Source organism: the organism of the source record quoted next, unplaced genomic scaffold (assembly GCF_019419815.1).
Source record: "Pyrus x bretschneideri cultivar Hongxiangsu unplaced genomic scaffold, Pyrus_bretschneideri_v1 Contig28, whole genome shotgun sequence".
NCBI lineage: Eukaryota > Viridiplantae > Streptophyta > Magnoliopsida > Rosales > Rosaceae > Pyrus > Pyrus x bretschneideri.
This window is the reverse complement of record NW_025999590.1, coordinates 1,318,141-1,344,417: the sequence shown is the minus strand read 5'-3', so window position 1 is coordinate 1,344,417 and position 26,277 is coordinate 1,318,141. Positions and strand designations below refer to the sequence as shown.

At 37.7% G+C, this 26,277-nt stretch overlaps 5 protein-coding genes across 6 annotated transcripts; 1 reads left to right on the top strand and 4 right to left on the bottom strand.

Moving 5' to 3' along the window:
- Positions 1-3,428: 3,428 nt before the first annotated feature.
- Positions 3,429-7,966, bottom strand: LOC103927521. Of its 2 annotated transcripts, none has more exons than XM_009336455.3 (13): positions 7,794-7,966; positions 7,464-7,574; positions 6,652-6,713; positions 6,427-6,477; positions 6,274-6,300; positions 5,907-6,011; positions 5,633-5,740; positions 5,467-5,538; positions 5,313-5,363; positions 5,116-5,178; positions 4,906-5,030; positions 4,545-4,758; positions 3,429-4,429 (listed from the first exon to the last, which is right to left on the bottom strand). In XM_009336455.3, the coding sequence occupies exons 2-13, from the start codon at positions 7,558-7,560 to the stop codon at positions 3,725-3,727; spliced, it is 1,680 nt and encodes a 559-aa protein (XP_009334730.2). In that variant the 5' UTR covers positions 7,561-7,574; positions 7,794-7,966; the 3' UTR covers positions 3,429-3,724. The 2 variants fall into 2 exon arrangements, with proteins under 2 accessions (XP_009334730.2, XP_009334728.2); XM_009336453.3 differs by having other exon boundaries at positions 7,464-7,592; positions 7,794-7,964.
- Positions 7,967-9,056: 1,090 nt separating this feature from the next.
- Positions 9,057-12,967, bottom strand: LOC103927520 (conserved oligomeric Golgi complex subunit 8). The gene is made up of 12 exons (XM_009336451.3): positions 12,680-12,967; positions 12,426-12,578; positions 12,173-12,321; positions 11,756-11,833; positions 11,537-11,630; positions 11,348-11,422; positions 10,952-11,248; positions 10,591-10,658; positions 10,450-10,504; positions 10,232-10,370; positions 9,690-9,874; positions 9,057-9,595 (listed from the first exon to the last, which is right to left on the bottom strand). Exons 1-12 carry the CDS (start codon positions 12,803-12,805, stop codon positions 9,281-9,283), a joined length of 1,734 nt encoding a protein of 577 aa, XP_009334726.2. The 5' UTR covers positions 12,806-12,967; the 3' UTR covers positions 9,057-9,280.
- A 688-nt stretch (positions 12,968-13,655) lies between these two features.
- Positions 13,656-14,225, bottom strand: LOC103927536 (leucine-rich repeat extensin-like protein 1). Its single transcript, XM_009336473.2, has one exon. The coding sequence runs from the start codon at positions 14,223-14,225 to the stop codon at positions 13,656-13,658; it is 570 nt and encodes a 189-aa protein (XP_009334748.2).
- Positions 14,226-15,413: 1,188 nt separating this feature from the next.
- Positions 15,414-18,125, bottom strand: LOC103927519 (U-box domain-containing protein 34-like). The gene is made up of 5 exons (XM_048588614.1): positions 17,689-18,125; positions 17,202-17,481; positions 16,551-17,081; positions 15,670-16,449; positions 15,414-15,458 (listed from the first exon to the last, which is right to left on the bottom strand). The coding sequence occupies exons 1-5, from the start codon at positions 17,982-17,984 to the stop codon at positions 15,414-15,416; spliced, it is 1,932 nt and encodes a 643-aa protein (XP_048444571.1). The 5' UTR covers positions 17,985-18,125.
- A 455-nt stretch (positions 18,126-18,580) lies between these two features.
- On the top strand, positions 18,581-25,606 carry LOC103927517 (peptidyl-prolyl cis-trans isomerase CYP57). Its single transcript, XM_048588612.1, is given in 8 exon segments — positions 18,581-18,679; positions 20,306-20,586; positions 21,630-21,771; positions 21,960-22,185; positions 22,320-22,359; positions 22,548-22,605; positions 22,607-22,744; positions 25,466-25,606. Coding segments are annotated over 8 exon segments (1,110 nt in total). The 3' UTR covers positions 25,592-25,606.
- Positions 25,607-26,277: the final 671 nt, after the last annotated feature.

The window sequence follows — 26,277 nt, the reverse complement described above, 5'->3', positions numbered from 1 at the left end:
TCCCTCCTCCCATTGGTCACCCCCCCCCCCAATTCCTTTCTTCCTTTTCTCCTTTCTATTTTTTTCTTTCAATCATAGTCGTCCATCACTCATTTTTTACTTCATCCCAGCCACACACGTGGCACAACTCATTGCTCCAGATTTTCTGGAACCTTCTAAAATGAAGTAAAATTACCAAAATATCCCTGACTTTAAACGTTAATAACTTCTTTGTTATAAACCCGTTTCATGAATGGTTTGCGCCTACGCGTTCGAGAGATCAAGCTTTATTCAAAAATATAAATTGTGGCTTCGAAAGCCCTACGGATTTTAAATTATTAATTCCCAAACTTCATAACTAGTTTAATTTAAAACTAAACTTAAATGAATTAATATAATTTCTCCAAAAATAACATAAAATCTCAATAATACAAAACCGTAAATTATAATAATTTCTGAAAACAAAACTTTAAAAGTTCTCGATTAAATTCTTCATAACCATAAATCAATTTTATTTTCGATTTTTCCCACATATTCACAATTATGAATATAAAATTCATATATTTAAATTTTTAGGGTATTACAGTTTTTAATAAAAGTGATATGACTGGAGAAATCGAATACAAGATACCTGTACACCAGTAAATGCTCTTAACCACTAACCTCTCATAATATTTTTTCACATAACAGAAAAAACATTGGAGTTATGTAGTATTGTGACAATGATACGGTTTCGAGGCCACAAAAACTAGTTGTTTTTATGCTCCATAATACTAATTTGTATTCATGGTGATTAACTTAAAAATATTTAACTTACTATTAAGAGCTAGTTTGGTATTGCTGCGTTTTTTTTTTACAACAGTTTCTGTTGTATTATGAAAATAAACAGCTGTAAAATAAAGTTGTTGAATGTTTGGTAAACTTTTTTCTGTTAAAGTACTTTTAATAAAAATAAAAATAGAAAAGTAATGTCTCAGTGTTTGTTAAATTTTTATATAAATTGCTTTGAATATGAAAATGACTATAAAAGATATGATATTTGATGTGATATAATAATTGTTAAAGACAATAATGTAAGGGCAAAAATTGTAATTTTGTAAAACGGGTATGTTGGAAATGTGCCCTAAAACCAATCATATGATGATACTTTATGGACATTTCACATGTTAAACTAATCTAGTTTAATATTAAGGGCAAACATTATTGTTTGAGCCGTCTCATATAAATGTTATATGCTTAAACGATAAGTCCAAGGAATATGTGATTGGAAGAATGCGATCTAAAGAAGTTAGATTCATGAGACCATTCTTTCGTTGACACATCCTAAACGTTCCTGATCATAGGATTGTCAATTGGGCATTGACAGTCCGTTAAGATCAGTACGTGATATGTCTTATCTCAGGGAGAGTGACTAGTCTCGAGTCATTGGTGTGTGTGACATCAAGACAAATACGTAGGTGCTCAATAGAGAATGAGTTCACTGAACACGATCAACGAAGAGTTCTCATATTCATGTCACATGAGAACTCATGGTTGGGATAATGCAAATTAGTCTTTTGACCTGAGGCATCACAGTTGTCTTGTGGTTAGGTCCTTAATCTTTGATTATGTCAAAGTCACTCCATCAGGAGGGTGTCCATGGCATCATTGGGGTTAAGCCACTTAGCCATGGAGGCAAGTGAAGCGCAACAAGGGATCTCTAACCTTCAAACTGTTTGAGGGAGAATACTCTATGATATGATTAAGAATCTTTGGCCAAAGTATGAATGAGATTTAGGAATGTGTTCCAAATCACATTCAAGGTAATCATATAAGCACAAGACTCACATTGGATAGTATACATGAATAAACTATCAAACCAAACAATGTGGTCAAGAGTATTGTATTAGAGAAAGACCGTATTGCATTTGTAATCCTAAAACTGAATAGGTTCTCCACCTCTTCTGATTAGCTTGGGTAACCATGACATGCTGCTAGGCGTCAACCATGGTTTGTGGAAGCCCTAAAAGTGTATTATCACTAACGGGAGAATTGAAAGTAAGTTTCAATTCACAATCGATTAGAAAGAGTTTTAATCGCCCACTGCCTCGCTAAAAGGAACCTAATGGATCGTTCACCGAGTAAGGTAGAGTTTGAAGAAACAACGGAGATGAGTAAGAATAATTAAATGGTTTAATTATTTATCTAAGGCTAGGATTAATTAATATGTTAATTAATCAAACGAATAAGTTCGTTAAAGACCTCGGGTTAGTTTTGGGCCGCAAGGCCCAATGGGATTTGAATGTCAAGCCCATTAACTCAAGTTGTATGACAACTTGAATAAACAAAGGGCTTGAAAGCCCAATAAACCCTATAGGCTTGCCATGTTAGAAGAATAGGGCTTTTGGTCCATTAGGTCACTTATTTGAAGGGACTACATAAAGGACTTTATAGCCTAAAATTTACATATGGTAATTTTTTTGGGGAAAGGATGAGAACACAAGCTCTCCTTTCTCTCTAAAATTTAGGCCACCTTGGAGGGATCATCTAGCAATCAAACTCCTCCAAGGTCACTCATTTCTTCTTCATTATGCCTTGGTGATGAATCATTAGAGGTTCTCAATTTTGGGAACTTGGAGAAACCTTTTCATCCATCCAAATCCATGGATCTAAGATGCAAGGAATGAAGGCCCTCTCTTTGAGTGATTAGCCTTTGCTTATGCAAAGAGGAATCTACAAAGGTATTGATTTCTCAACTCACTTTGTTTTGAGTTGAGTCTTGGTTCACCTATCTACTAGGCTTTGAATTTCATGAGTAAATGTTTTGTTTTTAAGTGCATACAAGCATGATTCCGCCTTTAATTGTTAATTGCATGCTATTGATGTTGCTTAAATGAACATGTTTTTCACAAATCTTCCTTCAGGGTATACTTGCCATTTGAAAATTTCATTACATGAGCACTGATTACTATGCTTTGAAAAAAAAAAAAAAAATTTAGAAGCATGGTAGGCCATGTTTCTACTTTTCTACTGTCATTGATAACAATTTTTTAAACAAGCACTTTTTTTTTTGTTTTACCAAACACATTTAATATTCCAATTTTTTTAATAAGCTACTTTTTTTAAAAGTACCACAATCCCAAACTAGCTCTAAAGAAAAGAAGAGAAGGTTTACACCCAAAACGCAATGCGATGAAAAAAAAAGCCCTAAACACCAGAGCAGTCCGCCATTTGCAAATTGCATGATTCTTAACTGGCAAACATTAGTTAGCCACAAAAACTAGATGTTCTTTATACTCCATAATACTAATTTGTATTCACGGTGATAAGCTAAAGACGATTTAACTAACTGCTTCATGAACCAAATTAAAGGGAAGAAGAGAAGGTTCAATCCCGAAACGCAATGGGGTGAAGAAAAAAAAAAACCCCTAAACACCGGAGCAAATTGTCACTTGCAGATTGCATGAACCTTGACCATCAAACCACGAAAATGAATTAACCATTATAACTCGCTCTTATTATTCTGTTTTATTTTACACACTTTTATTTACCCAACAAAAAGAAGAAAATTACACAATTGAAGGTGATAGCTCTCCTTTCATCCAATGCCTTCAATAGCAACTCAAACAACTTTCAAGAAAAATTACAGATTTTAGTTCAAAACGTGACAACAAAAACAAAATGGCTGGAATGAACATTGACTATTTCTTGATGTAATCTGTCATAACAGAAGAAAGAAATATAACTATCGAGTCACGAAATTCCGCTACGCGTGGAAGTACAGAATATGTAGTGCTCCCCTTTCGACATGCTCCGAACCATTCTCAGGGAACCAAGATTTGATGACGCTTGGTGATGAAGGAGAAGTTTCCATAGGCCACTTATCGACTAGCTTAAACCCGAATTTGGATGCAGCTGAAAGGATGGAAGGCTCGTCTACCCGACGGAAAATATGACAAAGGATTAGGGCCGGTTTGAAATCCTCAGCGGTGCTGCTGTCCGATGAAATCAACTCCTTTGCAGTTTGAAATAAGGGCAAGATTGCTTCAGCTACATAAGTGACGTCTGTGCCGAGGATGATATCAAAACCTTGAGAATTAGCTTCCTTGATGGCTTCTATATGATCTCTATTTCCCCACTCTAATCTTCTTGTAATCAGTTTGTCCAGAAATGGCGGTCTAAGATTTGACTTGACATTTTGCGTCAGTAGGTCAAGTGCTTTTGAGTCACCATCAGTCGCAAACACAAGGTCAGCAGATCTAGCGGCAACCATAGAGCAAATACCCCCGGAGCCACACCCCAACTCCAACACCTTTTTCCCGCTGACAATAGTTGGATTTCTGGTTAAAACAGAAGCCATGAACCGAGCTGATTCCCACAACATTAAACCAGTTGATTTGCAAGTGTGTTGATACACTTTGGATAACACTTCAATCTTGAAAGTCCAATCACCTAGCTCTAGCTCAATTATCTAAGAGCAAGAATGCCTTAAATGAGTCGAGCCTCAACCTAATAAAAGCTTTATTTCTGCAAACAATTATGAAAATTTAAGCATATTTGTAGAAGGAAAACAGACGAAACTTTACCTCGTTGTCATTGGAAGGTAAGACACCAAACATGTCCACCGCCACACCGTCGGAAATGTCAACATCCAAATCATTCACAGGTTTCTTCAAGATATTCTCATTGGCCTCTTGCTCGCTTTTCTCTTGACCAAGATGATCTACTCCGGTTGCCGCTTCCGTTTTGGTAGAGGACTTTGTATCGTCTGAAAGGCGGAATACAGCTTGAACCCAACGTCTGGAATAAAAAATACAAGAATTACAATTTGATCAGAGAAGATTAATTAATAGAACAAAAACCCAAAGGAAGAGCAGGATTTAATCAAAGTGACAATCCTCATCCACATACAGGACACAACCTACAAGTGAAAATAGGATCGTTTACCGATTCATAACCAACTCCCTTGACCGGTTCTCAACTTGTTTGCAGCACAAATCAAGTTCTTCGACATCAAAACCATTATCTTTAAATAAGCTTGTCAAGAACTCATTAGCAAAGTAGAAAGCACGCTGAAATATAATAAGGGATCACAATCAAGCTTGTGAACGAAGAAAAAAGTAGCTCAATGTACAAGCATGTGCAAGAAAACCTTACAGTGCCATCACCCCTGACATAAAAGTTTTCACTTATCTTTTGGTCCTTGCATTTCAGTCTTTCCTGTCAATTACCAATACAGTTACAAGTAAACTTCCGTATCTTATAACCATCTTTCAAAAGGGCAAAAAAAAAAAAAAAAACAATCAATTAATAATAAGGATGAATTTCAAAATACACGCATATTGGAGAGAAACCTGAGCAAGGTCACCAGTAGCATAGTCACGAAACAGCACACAACCATTTGGCTGGGAAAAAGGAATCCACAAATTTCATCACATATCAGGAGGCATACACTAATTCTGTAAAAAGAGCTGCTTGAAATAAAAGTTTGTTAGAATCATCAGTTACCTTAAGAACTTTCTTAATATTTTTCAGTAACAGAGGCATCTTCTCTGGAGACACTGCAGATAACACAAAAATCTACTTAACAAGTCAGCAACTTTACTAAGTAAAAAAGTTCACTCGTCAAATTTAACCACTGGGGAAAGTTGCTCAATATGTTCAATTCATATACCATGGTTACAATATCCACGGACGACGAAGAAATCTGCTTGCTTAGATCATCAATGGTAGGATCACAAACAAATGCGCTAACACGGGTATCTGTGAAGTCTTTATGCGTCTGCAATAAAACTTGTCATGCATCACTTGTCATGGCTATTCAATACCAATCACCAACCTAAACTGAATTTACTATTTTTCGTCTACTTGCGCTTTGTTGGTCAAACATATTCAATCAAATATCCTTTGCCATGGAATCAGCAACTAAATGTAGAAGGAAACCATACCTTAACCAAGTTAACAGCATTTGTTGAAAAATCGCATGCATGGACAAAAACATCTGCATACATCGTTACCAGTGGGAAAATAGTGTTTCCAGCTCCACAGCCAACCTGTACATTGAAAACAGTAATCAATAATCCAATACATAACGTCCTTCCAGGAAAATGGTCAGAAATCCTCTATATAGAAACATAGAATAGATCAGCGCATTTAACAAACTAAGATAAATACTTTGCCACAAAAGAGAAGTAAATTATACTTCTTCCAAATCAAGTTGAGGCATATATGTGACTACATAATGCCATAAGATCTCTACTGATACAGAGATATTAGACAACAACAGTAACATGCATGACTGGCACACTAATTTACCTCTAAAATAACTTTCCGCCCAGCGCCCTGATAGTCAAAAAGATGAAAAAAAAAATAAAAGCAAAAGTTAAAATCTTATGCAACTGTTGGATGAATATGAAACTACAAAGCTAAAAACCTACATATATATCTCCAGCATAATTCTTCACTCACCGAGAAATATTTGCCCCACTCCTTGTCCAGGTAGTGCCGATCTTTAAAGAACTGATTAAAGAAATTCGCAGTTAGTTATTTCACACCAGGCAAAATCAAAACTCGGATATGGGCACCAGATATTGGCACACAGAAGAATGCAACAGAGCATAATTTTGGGAGCCCGGCAACCGCAGAAGTAGCTATGGTGAAACTTACTAACCGAATAAGTAACTGAAAACACACCTTGTCTTGATGCCGCTTGTAAAACAAATCCCAGTACTTCTTGGCATCTTTTTCATACTTTTCTGCAAAAAAGGGGTTTATGATCAAATGTAAGCACCAGCGAAGCTACAGAGGCGCAAAGTTTCTTTCTCTTTTTCATCGAATTTGTTGAATTGGGATTTTAGGTTTTTGATTGTTGATCGTCTATGACATGAATTAGCTGCAAATTTCGATACTTTTACGAAAATGTGATGATGGGTTGTTCTTGTTTTGACTGTTTTGATGCAAATTCGATGATAGGTTGTGCCGGTTTCTGATGCATTTTTATTGAATTAGCTGAAATTATTTTTATTTGTATTTCACCAATTTGAGGAATTAAGCTTAAAAGAACCATAATTTGGCAGTGAGCTTATTCGAAAGTACAGAACGGGTTTCTAATAATCCCCTTTTCTCTCTTGCTTTCAGATTACTTCCATTTTAGGTCCCCATTATGGCATTATCACACTTTTTTAGTAACGCTTTCGGATTACTAGGATTACTTAAAATGAACTTACATGTGGAGGGCGTTTTCCAAATAAACATTGAGACAGATGTTTTTGCTTTTATTGATAATGATCATATGCGACGTGAAACCTCGCCGGCAATAATTGTAACTTGTTTGTATTGACAAATTATAAACGACATTAATTTTGTCTACCACCTAAAAGGATTTGGTTGTCTAAATTTTTCTAGAACCTTTTAACCTTTCAAAACTTCGCCGCTTTCCCGACAATTCTTGGCTTCGCCACTGAATGTAAGATATAGAGAGAGAGAGAGAGAGAGAGAAAGAGTACCTCTCCAGAAAGAAGAGAGAGTATCAGAGGTGGAGTAAATCTGCAGCCTTGGGGCTGCTTGCTCTTGCTCCGAAACTACTTTGACAGTGGGCGCCATAACCTCCAAAGCTTCTTCCGGAACAAAAGATTCTATATTTAAGCCGAATCCGAAAACAAAAATACGAAATTCAGCAACAAAAACGATTTCTGAAAATAAAGCTGAAATTTGAAAACAGAGCGATCCTGCTACCGAATTATCAGCTTAAATTAATCGATTTATGAACTTTTGAAAGAAAAAAAAATATTTAAATTTGATCGGATTTTTGGTTTGGAAACGAAGGAGAGTTGTACCTGTTGAAGTTCGAGGTGCAGGAGACGACTGGACGAGAAAGTGGGAGAGAGTTGACTGATGCGGGTGCCGTGTAGTGTAAATAGTAATTAGGGTTTTGGTTCAGTGTGTCCTTTTATGCGCCGTTTATTTTTGGTATATTTCAACAAATTTTCTTTTTAGGGTTAACAACTTTTCTCTCTTAACTGTTTTCATCTTCAAATTTTGGGAAATGATTTTTAATTAGTCAGTTCGATTAACAGTTTTGGTTTTTTCCATTTAACTCCTGCAATTGACTGCTGTCATGCTGAATCAGAATCAGTCTTTGAAATATTCACGAGAGTGTAGACATTTTCGTCAACGTATCTGAAAAATCAATGATTGATACAAAATGATGAGGTGAAATTTAAATATCATTCTGTATTTAAGAGATATAAGAAAATTAATAAATATTGACGATATTTACTAATTTACTCTCTCTATATATATATATATATATATATATATTTTTTTTGGCTAGTACTCATTGCAAATTTTGAAGTTTTGAATTTTTATTGAGAAATTTTATTTTCTAATTTCAACTAAATGTGAATGAGTCTGCAAATTTTCATAATTTTCGTGACTTGTCGAAGACAATCAATACCAACTTCGATATGTGTATATCCATTCATATTTCAACTTATATCCATATTTTAAATGCTGATCACAACTTCTCCAATCATTAGAACAAATTAGTAGCAAATTTGTGAGACTTATTTTCTTCGGCGTTTGACACGTTTCACTTATTTTGTAAAACACAATGATTAAATTGGCGAAACTTAAAACACAGTAATCAAAAATAGATTTGCAAAATAAATTGACAAAAAAGGCTTCTAACCCTTTCTTTTATTTTCATTCATTTTTCATTTGAAAGTTGTTTATGCACGCAACATTTAACTCTGTTCATTTTCAACATTTAACTTGAATAAATAAAAAACAATCGATAGACAAAAGATGCACTAGTGCAAAATTAGAAAATGGGTGTGCATAAGTTATTCATATTCTTATTGAGTCTAATTTTTTTTTGTTTTTTAAATTAAACAAAAAGTAACTTCGCAATATTTATTTATTAAATAAATAAATTATTTTAAATTAAATACTGAACAATGCTTATATTTTTCTTTTGTTTTTAGTATAAAAAAACAAATCCACTGTCCTGACGAACTGGATTAACAATAATTTCTTTTGACCATATAAAAAGAAATATGAGTGCAAAAATTTGGCGTTGTATCGGATGGTACACACAATTAGTATGAAACTGTTATTAATTTGCTGCTGGTTTTCTACAATCGAACTGTTTCTCTTCTCTATCATATAACATCTGAAATTCCGATATAACATCTTTGAGCCAAATAATTACAACCAAAATATTAGAGCCAATATTCAAAATTATAAAACCGAAAAATAAAAAATGATGACCTACACAATCGAAACATGGGAGCTACAAGGAGTGTTCTATTTGCTTCACAGATCAGCGAGTCTCTTCCTCTGTTTGCAAAGTGGGGCTTTTCAGTTCCCTTTCATCAGAGTTGGGATTATCGGTTTCTTCAACAACAGGCGACACGCCATTTTCCACTGGAGGCACGTTGCCGTTCTCAGTTACGTTCTTTTCATTTTCATTTTCATTTCCGTCTCCATCACCAACAGGTTTCGGGAGTCCTCTCGATGGAGTGGCGACTGTCAATAGGCGGCCAATCGCGTCATATAAATTCTTTGCATCCATTATTAAAGTAGCTCCACCAGGGTAACAGCGGCCAAAGCATGTTGCACAATGTGGGTAAGTGACCTACAAATGCGTTTGAGAGATATAGAGGATGTCAATGTCGTCTATAGATGAAAAATATTAGACAATATGTAGCCCGAGTTTGTTTATATTATACCTCAATAAATGCTCGACAAAGTGAGAGGAAAAGTCCAGACTCATGTTCTTTCAGCATCCGATTTGTATTGTACCTCAGTAAAGAATCAGAAACAGCCTGCAACCCCTTGATTAACTCTTGAGCAAGCACATGCTTCAAACTTATTGGGGCACAGGGGCGGAGGTCATTCATCGCTGCAGACACACCTAAAGCCACAAGAAAGAGATATATGCATAAATGCCTGAAAAAAGAGAGCAGAGATCGACCATTCCTCTGGATTATTATGCAATAGCCGGACCTACTAACACTTTAGTTTCAAGAGCAACCATGAAATATATGTCCCACATTACAATTCATTTATGCAGTTTATATAAGTAAACATGGGAACCTACTTTCTTTCTTCCAAATGTCATCAATGATATTAGACCGTCTATCATTATTTTGTTTACTAACGGAGGCAACTAAAAACGAACAAAGCACACAAGATGAGAATTTCGGTGGGGAAAAGGGCAATTCCTTAGTAAACATAGAAGATTTAGCTGAGAAGCTTACGTAACACTGACCATTAACAAAGACAGCAAGAGGTGGATGTTCCATGAGATAAGATGGTGGGGTTACATCGTCCTGATTTTCATCACCATGACTATTCGATGAAAAGCCAACTACTGGTAGTGGGACCCAACGATGTGAATCCAAGACCACCTGGATTTAAACACAACGTCAATTATTTGCATTTTTAATCATCGAAACACTGAATTCAAATCATCAATTATCCATTCACCTCAAAATTCTCAACCGCTGCGCTCATGTTTTTTGAGAACAAGTTGAGAACTGCCCTGGAAAAATAACCAAGGTCAACATTCGCAATGAAGAAAACATAGGGTATATAGTAGTCAAGATAAAAGGGGAACAAGATCTGTACTCTTCGAACAGTGATGGCAGCAATCCCCGAAAATCTAGCCCAACCCAACCAAGCCCCATAGCACAATACTGTCGACCATAAAAAGTAAGAAGATCAAAATAAACAAACAGAGCTTTTATTACTCTTAAATTTCAATGATATTTAAAGGAGTAGCATGACCAATTTACGAGTGAAGCTTTGGTTTTTTATCATACGTAAAAAGGCGACGAGTATCATTTTAAACGAAAAGTTCAATGAATGGTGATACATCTTGCAAATCATGGACTATTAAAGAAGCAACTGTATTCAGGCATGTATTTCCAGTTTATAGCTTGATGCGAGCATGTGCAGAATGATAATAAATATAATAGAGGATGCTCACCATGCATTGATCCAAGATATTTGATAGAGATCCGCCCTCAGTTATCTTTGGAAGCAGAATTTTAAGAGTCTTAAGGTGTGAAGTAATTATATGCATAGCCCAACTGAAAAGAAGACCACCATCATAATTTTCTTCACTGCCTGATGTATCATCAGCAAATATTGCTCTATATTGGTTAACAACATCAAAAAGATGCATTCTATGACAATTTATCATCCCCTTAAGGTATTCGTAGGCATTTCTCTGGTCCAAATCCTCCAGAATTCCAGTAAGCCATGCCTCCCGACATCTCAAAAACTAAAGCACAGAAAATTAAGGTCAGATACAAGAAAGCCTAGATTTCCAGAGAGGATTACTCAATGAAAGATGTCATTTGAAACGTTACTATTTTCTTACCTGTAAACGCATTTCGTATTCACTAAATACTCCTATTCTACGTAAATATCCAATAATGCGGAGACATTCAGGTAGCTGCAATACACAAAGATACACCCACAATTAAAAAAATTATCAAATTCTGCAATCAATGTAATAAAAAATCATGCTGCACCACTAGACACGTATTTTCATGGCATTACACAATACCTGAATATTTGAACGAAGTTTCTGAAGAAGCTGAGAAAGAAGAGATTGAGTAGTCTGCCTGACTTCGGCTGCCAAAGCCTGAATAACAGGCAATCTTACAGCAGAATGAAAAAAATAAGTCAACAAACCAAGAGATCCTCAGTGCATTGCCTTTCACAAAATTGAAATTGGAACGTCGTTACTACCAATTGACAAGGAGAATAAGGGGTCAAGACTCACTTGGGGTGCATGGTCGAAAGCTTGCAAACAAATGCTTCTAAGTCAAGAGCTTCATCGTAATTTCCATTCCTCACACATCTGCGTAAGAACCAGAATGAATTAAGCATACAAGACTTATCCAATGGCATAACCAGCTGCAGTAAGAAATACAAAATTCCGAAAAATCATGCTCGGCTACCATCAAACAATCCCATTCAGTTCAAATTCACTACTGATGAAACCAATTCACTAGAATGAGAACAACAACATTTTTCTATCCAATCACTCGAGAAACAAAAGAATGCATTGTTTCGGGGTTTTTTGGGTTCGGAAACTAAATCCAAATCAGATTGATGGGTAATGTAGCAAGGATTTATACCACAAACAGTAGTGATACAATTCAAACCAATGATGTTAAACAATATTTCAAACACATACGTATCCATAAGCTGAGGAATTTCAAGTAAGTCGAGCAATGTACTGTGATTAGCTAGCAACGTCTGGTTCAATTTCCTCTTTTCCAAAATCTGCTCCGCGGATTCAACAAACTCGGTGCACCCACTCATCAACTTCGGCGTCTCCTCCAGCTACCAAAACCCAAAATTCCAAGTCAGCATTTCAAAAATGCATCATAAAATTCAAATTAATTAATTAATTAATTAACCAGAAATTAGAGTAAATTCATTATTACCAGAGACTCCAGATGTTTGTCGATGGAGGACACTTCGTTTCGAATTGCGACCAATGCATCGGAAGCGGCAATGAACGCTCGGTAATTGGCCACCGCCACCTCCTGCATTTGCCGCTGTATTCGCTCCGCATCCACCCGAAGAAGCTCCGGTTCCTGAAAACCCGACCCGATAAAAAGAAATCAATTTTAAGTTCGATTAACCAAACGAACGAACGAATGATGAGAGAGGAGGGAGAGAGAGAGAGAGGGAGGACCTTGTGGAGGCGATCGAGGGTGAAGGAGAGGAGCTCGGAGACGTAAGGTTGCTGGGAGGCGGAGGCCAAGGGGAGGAGGCTAGCCACCGCGGAGGAGTCGTCGGCGGCATTTTCGGACTCCATCATCGGGTGGTGGAGCTCCGAATTGGGTGGAGGTTTTCGGATCTCGGACCCTCCGGTTAGGGGTTTGGGATGCGTCGGAGGGAAATGCAGATTTGCAGATCTGCTGCTGCTGCTTTGGAGTTCGTTGCTCCGTTTCGATGGGGTAGTTGTCTTGTCGTTTGATTTGCCGCGATTCGGATCTGGATCCAACTATTTGCTGGGTTTATTGGGCCTCTATGGGCCCAATCTAAGAGGTAATTCTATGGTTTTTTTCCATTTTTCTTTTTATTTTCCAGTATTTAAAACAAATATAAAATAAAATAAAATGCCATTTTTTCAGTTTCATTTTAAAGTGATACAGAGTATGACTGACTTTCATTTATTTTATTTCTGCTTGAGAAATTTATAATTGTAACGATTACACAGTTTTATAGTGTTATCAATTCACGTGTTATAATATGAGTGGATTGATAATAACTTGACAATATAAATCACTAGAAAACTTTTCTAGTTTCTGAATAGATTTTCATATCGATTTATACATGATTATTGTCTGTTTAAAGCTGGTGCGGTAAACCATTTTTTACCCTAATTTTTGGTAATTATATACTTGATCAGGCATTGGACATGTTCTTTTTGAGTAATTTCAGGTTGCTAGGGCTGCATGCCCCTCTGCAAACACAAGTTCGGATCCTCATTTTTATTATTTAGATTATATTAACGTATCGCTCCAAGTAAAAACATGTTACAGATCACATATTAATTCTCGTTGAAAGGAAAGATTAATTAATTAATTACAAACAAAATCAAATACAAGTAGGAGTAGGAGTGTGTGTATACATCACCCAAGATTTGGTCTATGCCTCTGTACTTCTCACCAAAAAGAAAACACAAGCTGAACTAACAAGATGAACAAAAAAAAGACATGAATAGAGGAAGGAGAAGAAGCCTCGGAGGCATAAAAGTAGTAGTAAGGATGTGAACTGTTATTCGCCACTCCTCCTCCTGTTGTTTCTGTTGTTGGCACTGGACCAGCAGGAGGCATGCCGTAGAAGTACCTAAACCGAGGAGGAGGAGGAGCGCCTTTCAAAGGATATGATGGTGGGCATTGTTTTGGCGGTGAGGGAGGTGGCAAAGGTGGTTGTTTTGGTGGCGAGGGAGGTGGAGAAATGTAGTAATATTGAGGTGGAGAGTGGTGTGCTGGCGGCGGTGATTGTAGAGGTGATGGCGGTGGACCTGAAGGCTCAAGTTGAGGAGGAGGAGGTGGTGAACATATGACTGGACATGTAGTGCAGTCACTGATGCATATTAAACCAGTCTCAGGGTCCACCGTTTGATCTCCATATGTGAACCTGGAAAACATGATCATCCCGAAAATCGCGGCCATCAAGGACCGGGGAATCCATTTCCCTACCATGAATCTCAAAGCTCTGGAGTTGGCCATCTGACAGAAGCATAACCTTGAAAACTGACCAAGTTGTGAGGTAGCCTTCAGAAAATTTTGTTCTTCTTATCTGCCTTTTTATACAAACGTATGTATGGCTCCTCCCAAAAGTTTTGATTTAGATGCTTCAGGAAATACACACTAACAGAACGGGTGAAAATCTCACGTAAGGTTCTGTAATAGCGATGGTAACAGTGATGGTATCACCGACTATAATTATCTAACAGTTCAAGTACAATTGATATTGTTGAGGCGCAATCAAAATATGGTTTTTGGGGATGGAATTTTCACAAAACGGACAATAAAGGGGCACTAAACTGTGACTTACATACGGTCTGCACATTGTCCGTTTAGTGTACCCGAGTTATCTTTTTTATTAGGAGTTTGTAACCAGTTTTATTTCCGCTTTTCTTTGTAAGATTCTTTCAATTTCATGTGAGAAGGAATCCTAAGAAAAGCTTCAATGACAATCTAATCCTCCACCTCTAGCTTCTACTTTTTTTTTCTGATGCCTTTCTGCAAGCATAATCCACCTTTGTGAGGATCAATTCCCCCCTTACAGTAGTGGTGCACTTTATGCTCCTTCTTTAGTTATACCTTTCTTTGTAAGATGGATCCACAACCCTTTCACTAACTTTTTGCACTTCTAATTCACCTAATGCAACTCGCAAACTTGCGAGTAGCCAAGTTGGTTGAAACAGTATGTTTTCATGGCTCATTTGCGCCCATGTTTGGATTCTACACCCCCATAGTTTAGATTTGATTTGATTAGATTAGATTATTGTTCGAGTAAATAAAATTTACTAACTTCTTTTAGGCTGGAATTTTCACTTAAGTATAAAGTCTTGCAGGTTTCCTTTTGAGTCACCACACCTTAAATCTTCTCAAACTTCAACTGCAGAGGGAAGTGATCTTCTTATAGTCAAAAAAAGGAAAATATTATGAACAGGCACAGCATGAACACAAAGAACAAATAACAAAGACTTTCTAATCACAAAACCACCAAAGATTAGCTTAAACCAATCAGTGAAAGAAGCCTAAGAATATCAACCTCTTCTTTTTCCTTATATCAGTTTCCTATTATCTACAAACACTCCAGTTTCTTCAATTGTAACTAGCTTTCCGGCCTTTCGTTCCTCGCGTCATCGAGTGGTTTTGAATTGTCTTCGTCTTCTTTGTACTTCTGCACTATGTTTCAACTCCACCCCCGGAGCTACTCTTATCCAGTGGCTCCTGGTTATTCAACAATGTAGCATAATTAAGGCGCTAGCAGATGAAAACTAAATTGAAAAGAGGACCGCAAATTGTTATTAGCACTCCAAAATAGTTATTCTGCACTCATGTTTCCCTCTCTTGTTTTCTTCAATTAGAAATGAGTGCGGGATTACTATTTTAGAGTGTCAATAGCAGCATCCCATCGAGTCTATCAGTTAATGTTACAAACCTGACTAGTTGTAGGTGACGTTCTTGATGTGGAAGGACGCGACGCAGAGCTTCGAGTTGGACTATAATTGAACCCAGGAGGAGTAATGTCACCAGTCCTTCCAAAGTCTCTTAACCGGTTAAGTTCTGGCACTACAACTGTGCCAAGATCGGGCCTGTCCTTCTTCCTTAGCTCTGTGCATTGTAATGCCAAGTTAGCGAACGCTAGAGCCTCTTCGATTGGCCAGTCGGTCACCGCTGGATCAAGCATCTCTGAAAATGTTCCCTTCTCGATGGACCTCCTGACATGATGAGCAAGTCCCATGGCAGGCTTGGCTGTGATGATTTGGAGTAGTACTATCCCCAATGAGTATATGTCCGATTTTGTTGTTAACATGCCAGTTTGTTGGTACTCAGGATCGATGTAACAAAATGTTCCCGCGGCTGCAGTCATGTGGTATTGTGTCACCTCGTCTGCTACAGATGGTGGAACTAAGCGTGCTAGCCCGACATCACTGATCTTGCTCACGAAGTTCCGGTCTAATAAGATGTTTGCTGGCTTTAGGTCACGGTGAACAAGGGGTTCCGGCTTTGCTTGGTGAAGGAAATGAAGCGTTATTGTAATCTCAGAAGCTATTTTGAACCGTCTCCTCCACGAAATTGGGGGGGTGTTACCTCTTCTAAATAACCGGTCTTCTAAGCTGCCGTATTCCATGTATTCGTATACTAGGCATCCATATTCGGGGCAGGCACCAAGGAGGAGAACCATGTTAGGATATCTCATGCAGCTCAGGACCTCAACCTGCATGTCAACGCAAAATATGTCCTTGATAACCATTTTGTTTTCTGATAGTATAACGTTTATGTAATGTTCCAAATCTCAAAACTGTATCAATAAGATACCTCCTGTTGGAATTGCTTCCTCCCTTGAGCAGCATCAGGTCTCAGAACCTTGATGGCAACCGGCGTGTGATCGAGTTTTCCTTTGTACACAGGTCCATATCCACCCTCACCAATTTTATTCGCTTCTGCAAATTTTTCCGTGGCTTCTTCAATTTCTTCTATAGTGTACTTCCTATACCGGACATCATTTTGTGCCAAAGCATTCAACGCCCGGATCTTCTCTTCTGCCTCTTTCTTTGCCTTCATCTCTGCCTGTCTTCTTCTCTGAACTTCCATCTCCGCCAACTTCTGCGCCGCCTCAGCTGCTTCAATAGCTGCTTTGCACTTAGCCTTCTCCATTTCCACAATAGCAAGGGCTGTCTCTTCAGCAACCCTCACTTCATCAAACTTTCGCGCCTCCTCCTGCTTCCACTGACTAAGCTCTTTAGCCTTATTTTTTGCCGAGATTGCTTCTTTGCACGCCGAGCTGTACATGTCCATTGTTTGCTTCAATTCGAGCTTTAATCTTCTCATTTCAGCCTCCAAATCCCGCTGTAATCGATCAAACAGTTAACAGCCAGATTATTCTTTTATCTAGGCCTTGATTATAAATTTTACACTACCAAATTACTGATCAACTTTTCCTACAAGCAACCATTTAATACAACTTACTGCAGATTGTCTGGATGACTCCTTGGGAGAATTTAATGCACTAGAGAAATCGAAGCATTGGTTTGTAATATCCATGGACCCAAATAATGGCATTGACAAGTCACTTTCATCAGCATTCGAAGTGCGGCAGCTAAGCGAAGGCCGTGCTGAAGTATGGTTAGCCATGTCGAGATTAATATCCAACGAGAGATTATTCGGAGCACTCCTTGTCCTCTCGCGTGCCGCAGGCATTTTCTCAGATCCTGGAGCTTTCCACCCTCCCCTTGATGCAGGCTGTCCTCTGCTTCCACCAAACAGCATTGCAAAAATCATGACTTTCTAGTAATAAGAGAAATTCTCTCTACTTGACGTTTTGTCTTACTTAAAGACATGACACGTTGAAGAAACCTCAACCATGTAATTAAAAGAGATCAGAGTCGAAGAAAACTGAGAAGAAGTGAGATTTTCTCAACACGTCATCCTGAAGAGAATTAGCTAAAGTACGTACCTAGCTCCGTTTTCAAATTCATTATGATCTGCTGGGATATGAGGTGGGAGTCCCTGAGAGGATGGCTGTTTTGGTGGAGCTGCAGTATTAAGCACAGGCCTCTTTGCAGTTCTTGTTGACAACATCTTCCCTTTCTGAATTACGTATACCGAACAGAATTCCGGTGCAAGTTTTACAAGGCTGCTGGACACATCATTCCCACTTCTCAACTTCCTGTGAAAAACCACAGCATCAGAATGTAGCTTAGAGAGAGAGAGAGAGAGAGAGTGAGAGAGATTTAAACCTTGTAAGAGCATTCCTTGTTGATGCACCAACTACAATACTATTGAGGTAGTTGCAGTTGATATATTCCAAAAGTGCTTTTGCAACATCACTTTCATCAAGGATAACCTCTTTCACTTGTGCCTAAAATTTAAAAACAAATCAAACCGTATTGAACCCTGTACGCGATATTATGCGTAACACGTTGTAGACTACATCTCTGACAGAAATGACGTAGGTACGTACCCCTTTACGAGCGCAATATGCACGGTAAGGAACGAAAACGCTATGTCCGTTATTATGACCCTCACCATCACTCTCTGCATAATTCCGAAAAGAAACAAAGAAATCACGTCGACAAGACCAAACAATGTGTTTTGAAAATCAAGCAGAGAAAATAGAGGGTACCTACGATTGTTTTTGTGCTTGACGTGGATGAGGATGACGTACGGAGTGTTGCTGGCGATTACAAGATGATCGATAGCCCACCGGACGGCGTAGTTGCTGTTCTTGTTGTCCTTGTCGACGGCCACGGCGGTTGCATTGATGGGTGGAACAGCGTCGTCTGAGGAGTAATGGGAGGCCATTTTGCGAGACGCCACTAGCGCAGCACTAGCACAAACACGCACCAATGCCGCTGTCAATGGCACCACCCTCCACGTCCAAAGCTCCGGGGAAGCTTGAGACGCAAGAAAAGGGGAAAAGGGAAAGAAGAAAGGATGAAGGTTGGGTGATTAGGGTTTTCTGTTGGTGTGGTTGTGGAACTGTAGAATGACATGTTTGGCTAAACATAGAAAATATGACATAACTAACTTTTGATTGACTTTCATCCGTTGCTTGATTTAGGCAATTTTTGAGCTGGCCATGACCAAAATGAAAGAAAACAAAAGGACTTTTGTTCACCTAATTAGGTTTGGATTTTTCTTGAAGCTTTTTGGACTAGTCTACAAACAATGACAGAAATGGGACTTTGAGGGGAATGAAAATCTTGTTTGTTCAACAAAATTTGTTTAAGGATTGATAGTTCTTTGATGAGGGCGAGTCTTGCACAACAGAAATGTTGTTTTTTGGTGGCTGAAAGGTCACAGGTTCAAGGTGTGGAAACAACCTCTTCGCAAAGCAATGGTAAGACTATGTAAGATAGATGTTCCTTCCGCCCCTTGCAAAGCGGGAAACCTTGTTGGCTTGGAGTCACCTTTTATTGGTAGTTGTTTGATATCCATATTGTAGAGAGGTTACAATTACAAGTATTTGGCTTAAATGGTGGCTATGAAGATACAAACTATGTTTACAATTTGTGGCACAAGTGGCTTAATAAAACAATGAATCGTAGTATTCAATTCAAGTTAACCTCTATTTTTTTTACTTTACAAGAGAATAACGACCAATTCTTAATTTAACGGACCATCTTTTTAATATTGAAAGAGACCTTAAATTCGAAATTCTTCTAATATTGATTAAACAAAAAGATTATCTATTCAAATTTAGGATGCGCTAATATTCATTTATAAGACATTTTATAATGACCAGACCAACCTGACAAGTATTAGTCTTTGTTACTATGTGCACTTAAAATATTATGATTCTCTGCTATTTTGCTTACTCATATTTCTCAAAACTCTCTTGAATCGGTACACTATAAGAAAAGTTTATGCGAGAATGTTTTTGCAACGTGACAGTGCTACAAATAGAACATGAAATGTGTTTTCGAAGAATAATTTGGACTTTGAAGAACCTTTAACACGTTATATTTTTCGAATTCTTTTGATCATTTTACAACATGACATGATTATTCACGTATAAATCTATCTCCCACACTAACAAGAGTCTAAAACAAATTTATTTGGTGTGCGAATTGAATTTGTCCAAAATTTTGAGATGTTTTCAGTAATTTAATTCATGACATATTGATTCCCTAATTACACATTAACACGTGAATTAGTAATAAAGTAGCATTCATTATTTTTCCAAAAATACAAACCATGCGAAAGATTTTAATGTGTATAAAATACAAAGCGGTACACTACATATTATACAATGACAGAAACATTTAAAAAAAATCATATAATTTAGATAGGGAATTATTATTAGCACTCTAAAAATCTCATTTGACATTTCAAACTTTTTGTAAATAGAAAAAAATACATTTACTAAAAATATAATAAGATTTTTGAAATAATAATAACGATTCTTTAGATAATCACTGAAAAATTCTCTTCCAGGAGTAGCACATCACCTTGCCCGCGGATTCGCGGGAGCCCTGAGAAAACATTAGGAATCGACGTCGTCTCCAACCGGTGAGTAGAAATTGAAAAACCCTTCTTCCCCAATTAACCAACTGGAATTACCGAGATAGCAACGAAATTCCCAAATCCCCAGCGGACTCAAATCTCCTGCAACGCCTCAATCCGCGAGCAATGTCGTCGATATACGTTTTAGAGCCGCCGACGAAGGGCAAGGTGGTGCTGCAAACAACTCACGGACCACTCGACGTGGAGCTCTGGCTCAAAGAGGCTCCGAAGGCCGTCAGGAACTTCGTGCAGCTCTGCCTCGAAGGTTACTACGACAAAACCATCTTCCACCGCATTATCAAAGGCTTTCTGGTTCAGGGCGGCGACCCCACCGGCTCCGGCACAGGTAATTTCAAAGAAAGATTGAGAATTTCTGTTCGTGAATTTGTATAGTTATCTGGGTTACTTCAGGTTAGGATTTTGAACTTGAATTGGCTAATTTCGAAAAAGACTGAGAATTCCGGTTCTGGAATTTGTATAGTGATCTGGGTTACTTCAGTTTCGGGGAAAAGATTGAGAATTTCGGTTCCGGAATTTGTTTAGTGACCTGGGTTACTTCGGATTTAAGATTTTGAGCTTGAATTTGGATGCATTTTTTGCAAGGGGTGAGAGTATTTATGGAGGTATTTTTCCTGATGAGTTTCATTCGCGTTTGAGATTCAAGCATAGGGGTTTAGTCGCTTGTGCAAATGCTGGTACACCCAATTCGAATGGGAGCCAGTTTTTCATGAACTTGGATCGGAGTGATTGGCTTGACAAGAAGCATACCATCTTCGGAAAGGTGATGATTAACTTCAATGCCGGCACCGGCAGTTTAGCTTTATGAGTATCAGTAGAAAACCAAGGAACCCAACTCACTCAGTACTTTGTTTTTTGTTTTTCAGGTAACTGGGGATTCAATATATAATCTTGTGAGGTTGGGTGAACTCGAAACTGACAAGGAGGATCGGCCGTTGGACCCGCCCCCAGGGATACCATCAGTAGATGTGGCTGAACATGGTCTTTGAGTAAACCTTAAGCTTTCCACTTTCTATATGCTTCTGTGGTTTTTTTTTTTTTTTTTTTTTTTTTTTTTTGTTGCTTTTCTTTTTTATGTCCGTGTTTTAGGTATTATGGAATCCCCTTGATGACATTGTTCCAAGAGTACGTGCAAAGCCTTTGACGGAATCCAAAAATAATACTGACAACAAAGATACAAAGAAGAAAGCTGTAAATTAAGCTTCTTCCTTGCCTGAAGAAATGCGTACATGTGCACTTGTGTGACCGTTGATTTGTTTTTGCACACCTGTGTCTGTGAAAAAAAAATGTATTATGCCATGATATATGTTGTCAAAATTGTCTCTACGCTTATTCAATATCTTATGTGCATGGTTTGTTTAAAAAATGCAGAAAGCTGAACTTGCTTTCATTTGGAGAAGAAGCTGAAGAAGAGAAGAAAGAATTGGCAGCTGTAAAGACAGAAATCAAGAGCAGTCACGATGTATTGGATGATCCTCGCCTTCTGAAGGACGAAGTTCCATTTAACAAATCGGTAATAATCCGGCATCTCTTCTTCTGATTCCTTGTTTACATAAAACTGTTGAAATTTTGCCAACTTAGGTCCATATGTTGTTATAAGCATTTTGAGTGTGATTAGCAATCTACATATGCACATTCCGTCTTTCACCTAATCAGCAATTTATAATTCAAAGGACTTATCTTCAAATGTATTGTATGCAGAACTCTGATGCCAAAACAAGGCATGTACAGTTATCTATCAGAGAAGCTCTAAGCTCAAAGAAAGAAGAGCCCAGGAAAGATTCTGAATCCAAATTTTATAATACCCTTGATCATAGTGATGACGATGATGATGACGAGGCCAACTTTGATGCAAGAATGCGCCAGCAAATACTCAAGAAACGAACAGATTTGGGAGATCTCCTACCAAAGCCAAAGCTGAAGAATGGTACCTAATTGTCCTGTGTAGTATATTTTCTCCTCACTAGGAATAATTAATGCATGGCTGGTTGCCTTATAAATGACAATTATTTTTATTGCCTTATTATACCCATTTTCTTAACTTATCACATCCATATGCAGGGAGATCTAGCCCAAAGCAGCATGAAATACCTACATCGAGGTAAACGGTTCAAAAAATTTCTTGACATTGCATATTTTTACCCTGGCAAAGTTTTGGGTGTTGGTGATTTTTTTTTCTTTTTTTTTTTTCTTTTTTTTTTTTTTTTTTGCAGATTTCAGAACACTGACACAGAGACTGGAACATTGATAAATAGGTTCACAATAATCTCTTCATTTCCTTGTTGCCAGGTCCAATGTTGAAAGCATTGATGATGATCAACAAAAGGTGGATAAGCTGTCCTTGAAGAAAAAAAGGGATAGGATCAGAGGCAAGAGCTGAACGCATGGCGAATGGTGATGCAGACTTACAGTTGTTGGGTGACGCTGAAAGAGGAAGACAATTGCAGAAACAGAAGAAGCGTAGAAATCAAGGACGAGAAGATGAAGTATGTTATGTACTCTTTTCTTGATTTACCTATTTACTTTCCTGTCTTCCCTCCAACTATGGAAGTAGGCTAAGATCAACCTTTTCATTCTATTCAAACATGGTAAAGTAGTAGATGCTTGTAAAATGAGTCAAAACCCGTAAATTTTGTGGGTTTTTTTTCAGAAGATGCTTTTAGTTTCTCGAGTACTTCTTTTCTTGATTTACCTATTTACTTTCCTGTCTTCCCTCCAACTATGGAAGTAGGCTAAGATCAACCTTTTCATTCTATTCAAACATGGTAAAGTAGTAGATGCTTGTAAAATGAGTCAAAACCCGTAAATTTTGTGGGTTTTTTTTCAGAAGATGCTTTTAGTTTCTCGCAAAACTCGAGAAGTTTAAGAAGGGAATATTCGAAAAGCACACAGCCCCAGGTAGTGAATCTGGAGGTGGCAAAGCAGAAGACTTATCTGATTGGAAATCAGTTCCGTTAAAATTTGCTCCTGAGAAAGGGAAGGTAAGCTTCATAGGTTCATAATTGTTAATGCCATTTCCTTTGGGTGATATAACAGTATCTCCTCTTCTCATTTTAAATATTCTTTGAACGAATATCAGTTTGCTCTTTATCTAGATTTGTGCTTCTCCGTGGCTTAAATTTTCCTGTAAATCACTGTGCAGGATCACATGTCTCGCAATGAGGACCTAGATGACTACGTCGTGCATGACCCTTTTTTGGAGAAGGGGAAAGAGAAATTCAACCGATTGCAAGCCAAGCAAAAGCGAAGAGAGCTAGAATGGGCAGGCAAATCTCTTACTTGATCTCATCTCTGCCAAGTCCCAACTTTATGAGTTTGTTAATATTTGAGACCGAATCAAAGCTATAAGAATTCGATCCCATTGTCTTTTCCATGCTGCCTGGCTGCTGAAAGTGTGCACGTTTTGGCTACATTTTCAAGAAACAAATGGATCTTGAGCCACCTTGTTCGACAACGATTCACCCCACACCTATATGGGTCATCTGACCTACCAGAGCAGCCGAAGGCATGATTCCGCATCTGTGCTCCTATGTATTGTTGCTGGTGCTTTCGCTGCCATCACCGACGTAATCTTTTCTGCTCGATATTAGGTTAGACAGTTTTGATGCATCTATATTTGTACTTACCTCAAACAAGTCCAAAGTTCTAAACGAGGCAGTTCTAGGAAAATCAAATGCATGAGTTTCTCGTTAAGCTAGGTCAAGTTTGTTTCCCTCGCATCTGTTTACCTACGTCCGGGTTGTCATTGCGGTGGGTTTTTGTATCAATAACGTAATGTCGCGTGTTTAGCTTTGCTATGTGGCAGTTGGTTATTGGTTTGAAATACCGCTGCAGTGGTAGTTTTTTTAAATCAATAAGGCAATTTCACTTGTTTGACTTTGGCATGTGGCAGTTGGTTATTGGTTTGAAAAACCGCTACAGTGGTGGGTTTTTAAATTAGTACGCAATGTCGTTTTGCCAAGCGGCAGTTGGTTATTAGTTTAAAATACCGCCACAGTAGTGGTTTTTTTAAATTAATAACGCAATGTCACGTGTTTATCTTAACTATGTGGTGGTTGGTTATTGATTTAAGTCATTTTCAACTTTTCAGGCCTTACCATTTCAAAGGTTCTAGACGTATGTGTACGATATTCAAACCTATGAGACTTGCCTTGGGCAGCAAGAATCCAAGAAATAGCGGTGATGTTTGACCAGGTCAATATTGTAAGACCCAGCAACTTACAAAAGCCAAGTCTTGTTCATTGCATGTACAACAAAATAATTGTTTTTATAATATTTTGTGAGCCGAGAAAATGATTTTGGTACTGTAATTTGGTAAAGTTCCATTTCGATGCCCCAAGTTTTAATTTCGCAATTGAAGTGTTTGTAGTTTACTCATTATTGTAATCGAATGACAATATTTTAAGGGGTGAAGTACAAAGAATTAATCAATAAATTAGGTGATTTCAAATTACTCCGAACTTTTTAAAACATTTTAAATAATTATTTAATTTTCTAAAAACCCGACATCTAGTAGGTTACGGAACCTTACCAACATTAAATAATGAGATGGGCAAATACTAAAGTTGGTTTCACTAATCAACGTCTTTGGAGTTCTAATCCTCCCAATTGACCCATTTTAGTCAAGTTAAACCATAAATTTGCTTTGATAAATCCATCAATTTGGATATTCAAATCTCTGTCGATGTTTGAGAGTTCAAACACGCTCTGTATTTATCCATGTCATCACTAGTGAACCTAATAGATGTTCATTTTTGAAAACTTAAGGTTGTATTTCGAATGTTTTAAAAGGTGATGACCAATATGTTATAAAAGGTTATGTCCATTTTTGTCAATCTATATGTTCTAGAACGTTACCCGCGTCTTTTCAATATGTAGTTTGTATAAGAGAAATGCTAAGAAGAATCTAAAAAATCGAACTCTGTAGACTCTTTGTCATCTCATGTTTTTGACACAATATTGTATAATATTGGTATGAAAACTGATTTCATATTAAAATATGACATAGAGTCGATAAAGAGTTTCACATGTCTTCCCTTCAACTATGGGAGTAGGCTAAGATCAACCTTTTCATTTTATTTAAACATGGTAAAGTCGTAGATGCAAGTAAAATGAGTCAAACCCCGTAAATTTTGTGGGTTTTTTTTTTATCAGAGGATACTCAACGTGAATTCGTAACCATGTTTTTGTGGATTGGATGCTTTTAGGTTCTCGCAAAACTTGAGAAGTTTAAGAAGGGAATATTCGAAAAGCACACAGCCCCAGGTAGTGAATCTGGACGTGGAAGGAGAAGTTCAACCGATTGCAAGCCAAGCAAAAGCGCCGAGAGCTAGAATGGGCGGGCAAATCCCTTACTTGATCTCATCTCTGCCAAGTCCCAACTTTATGAGTAGGTGAATATTTGAGACCGAATCGAAGCTATTAGAATTCGATCCCATTGTCTTTTCCTGCTGCCTGGCTGCTGAAAGTGTGCACATTTTGGCTACTTTTTCAAGATTCAAATGGATCTTGAGCCACATTGTTCGACAACGATTCACCCCACACCTGTATGGGTTATCTAACCTACCAGAGAAGCCGAAGGCATGATTCCGCATCTGTGCTCCTATGTATTGTTGCTGGTGCTTTCACTGCCTTCACTGATGTTAAAACCCAGACCTGCAATTGTCTCAACCTACCAGTGTAACAATGGTGATGGAAGCAATGGAGAAGATGAAGTGAGAAGAGAGAATATTCTATTACTTTTTCAATCATACCGTTACAATGATTTTCGGACCAACGTATGAGTGAGGATCCTCGCCGGATCCGGGAATCCTGCAATCACATTCGTTCATTTTGTATTATACGGTCAGTTTTTATCAGGTACTGTTTATATTCAATTTTAAATAAAAAATTTACAATAATTTTTTACCACGCGATGTACGATGAACGGATGTAATTAAAGGATTCTTATCATCCTCACAAAAGAATGATGATCCTCCTGCCCAATATATATCCCTAGCGCTAGCATTCGCCCAACGTG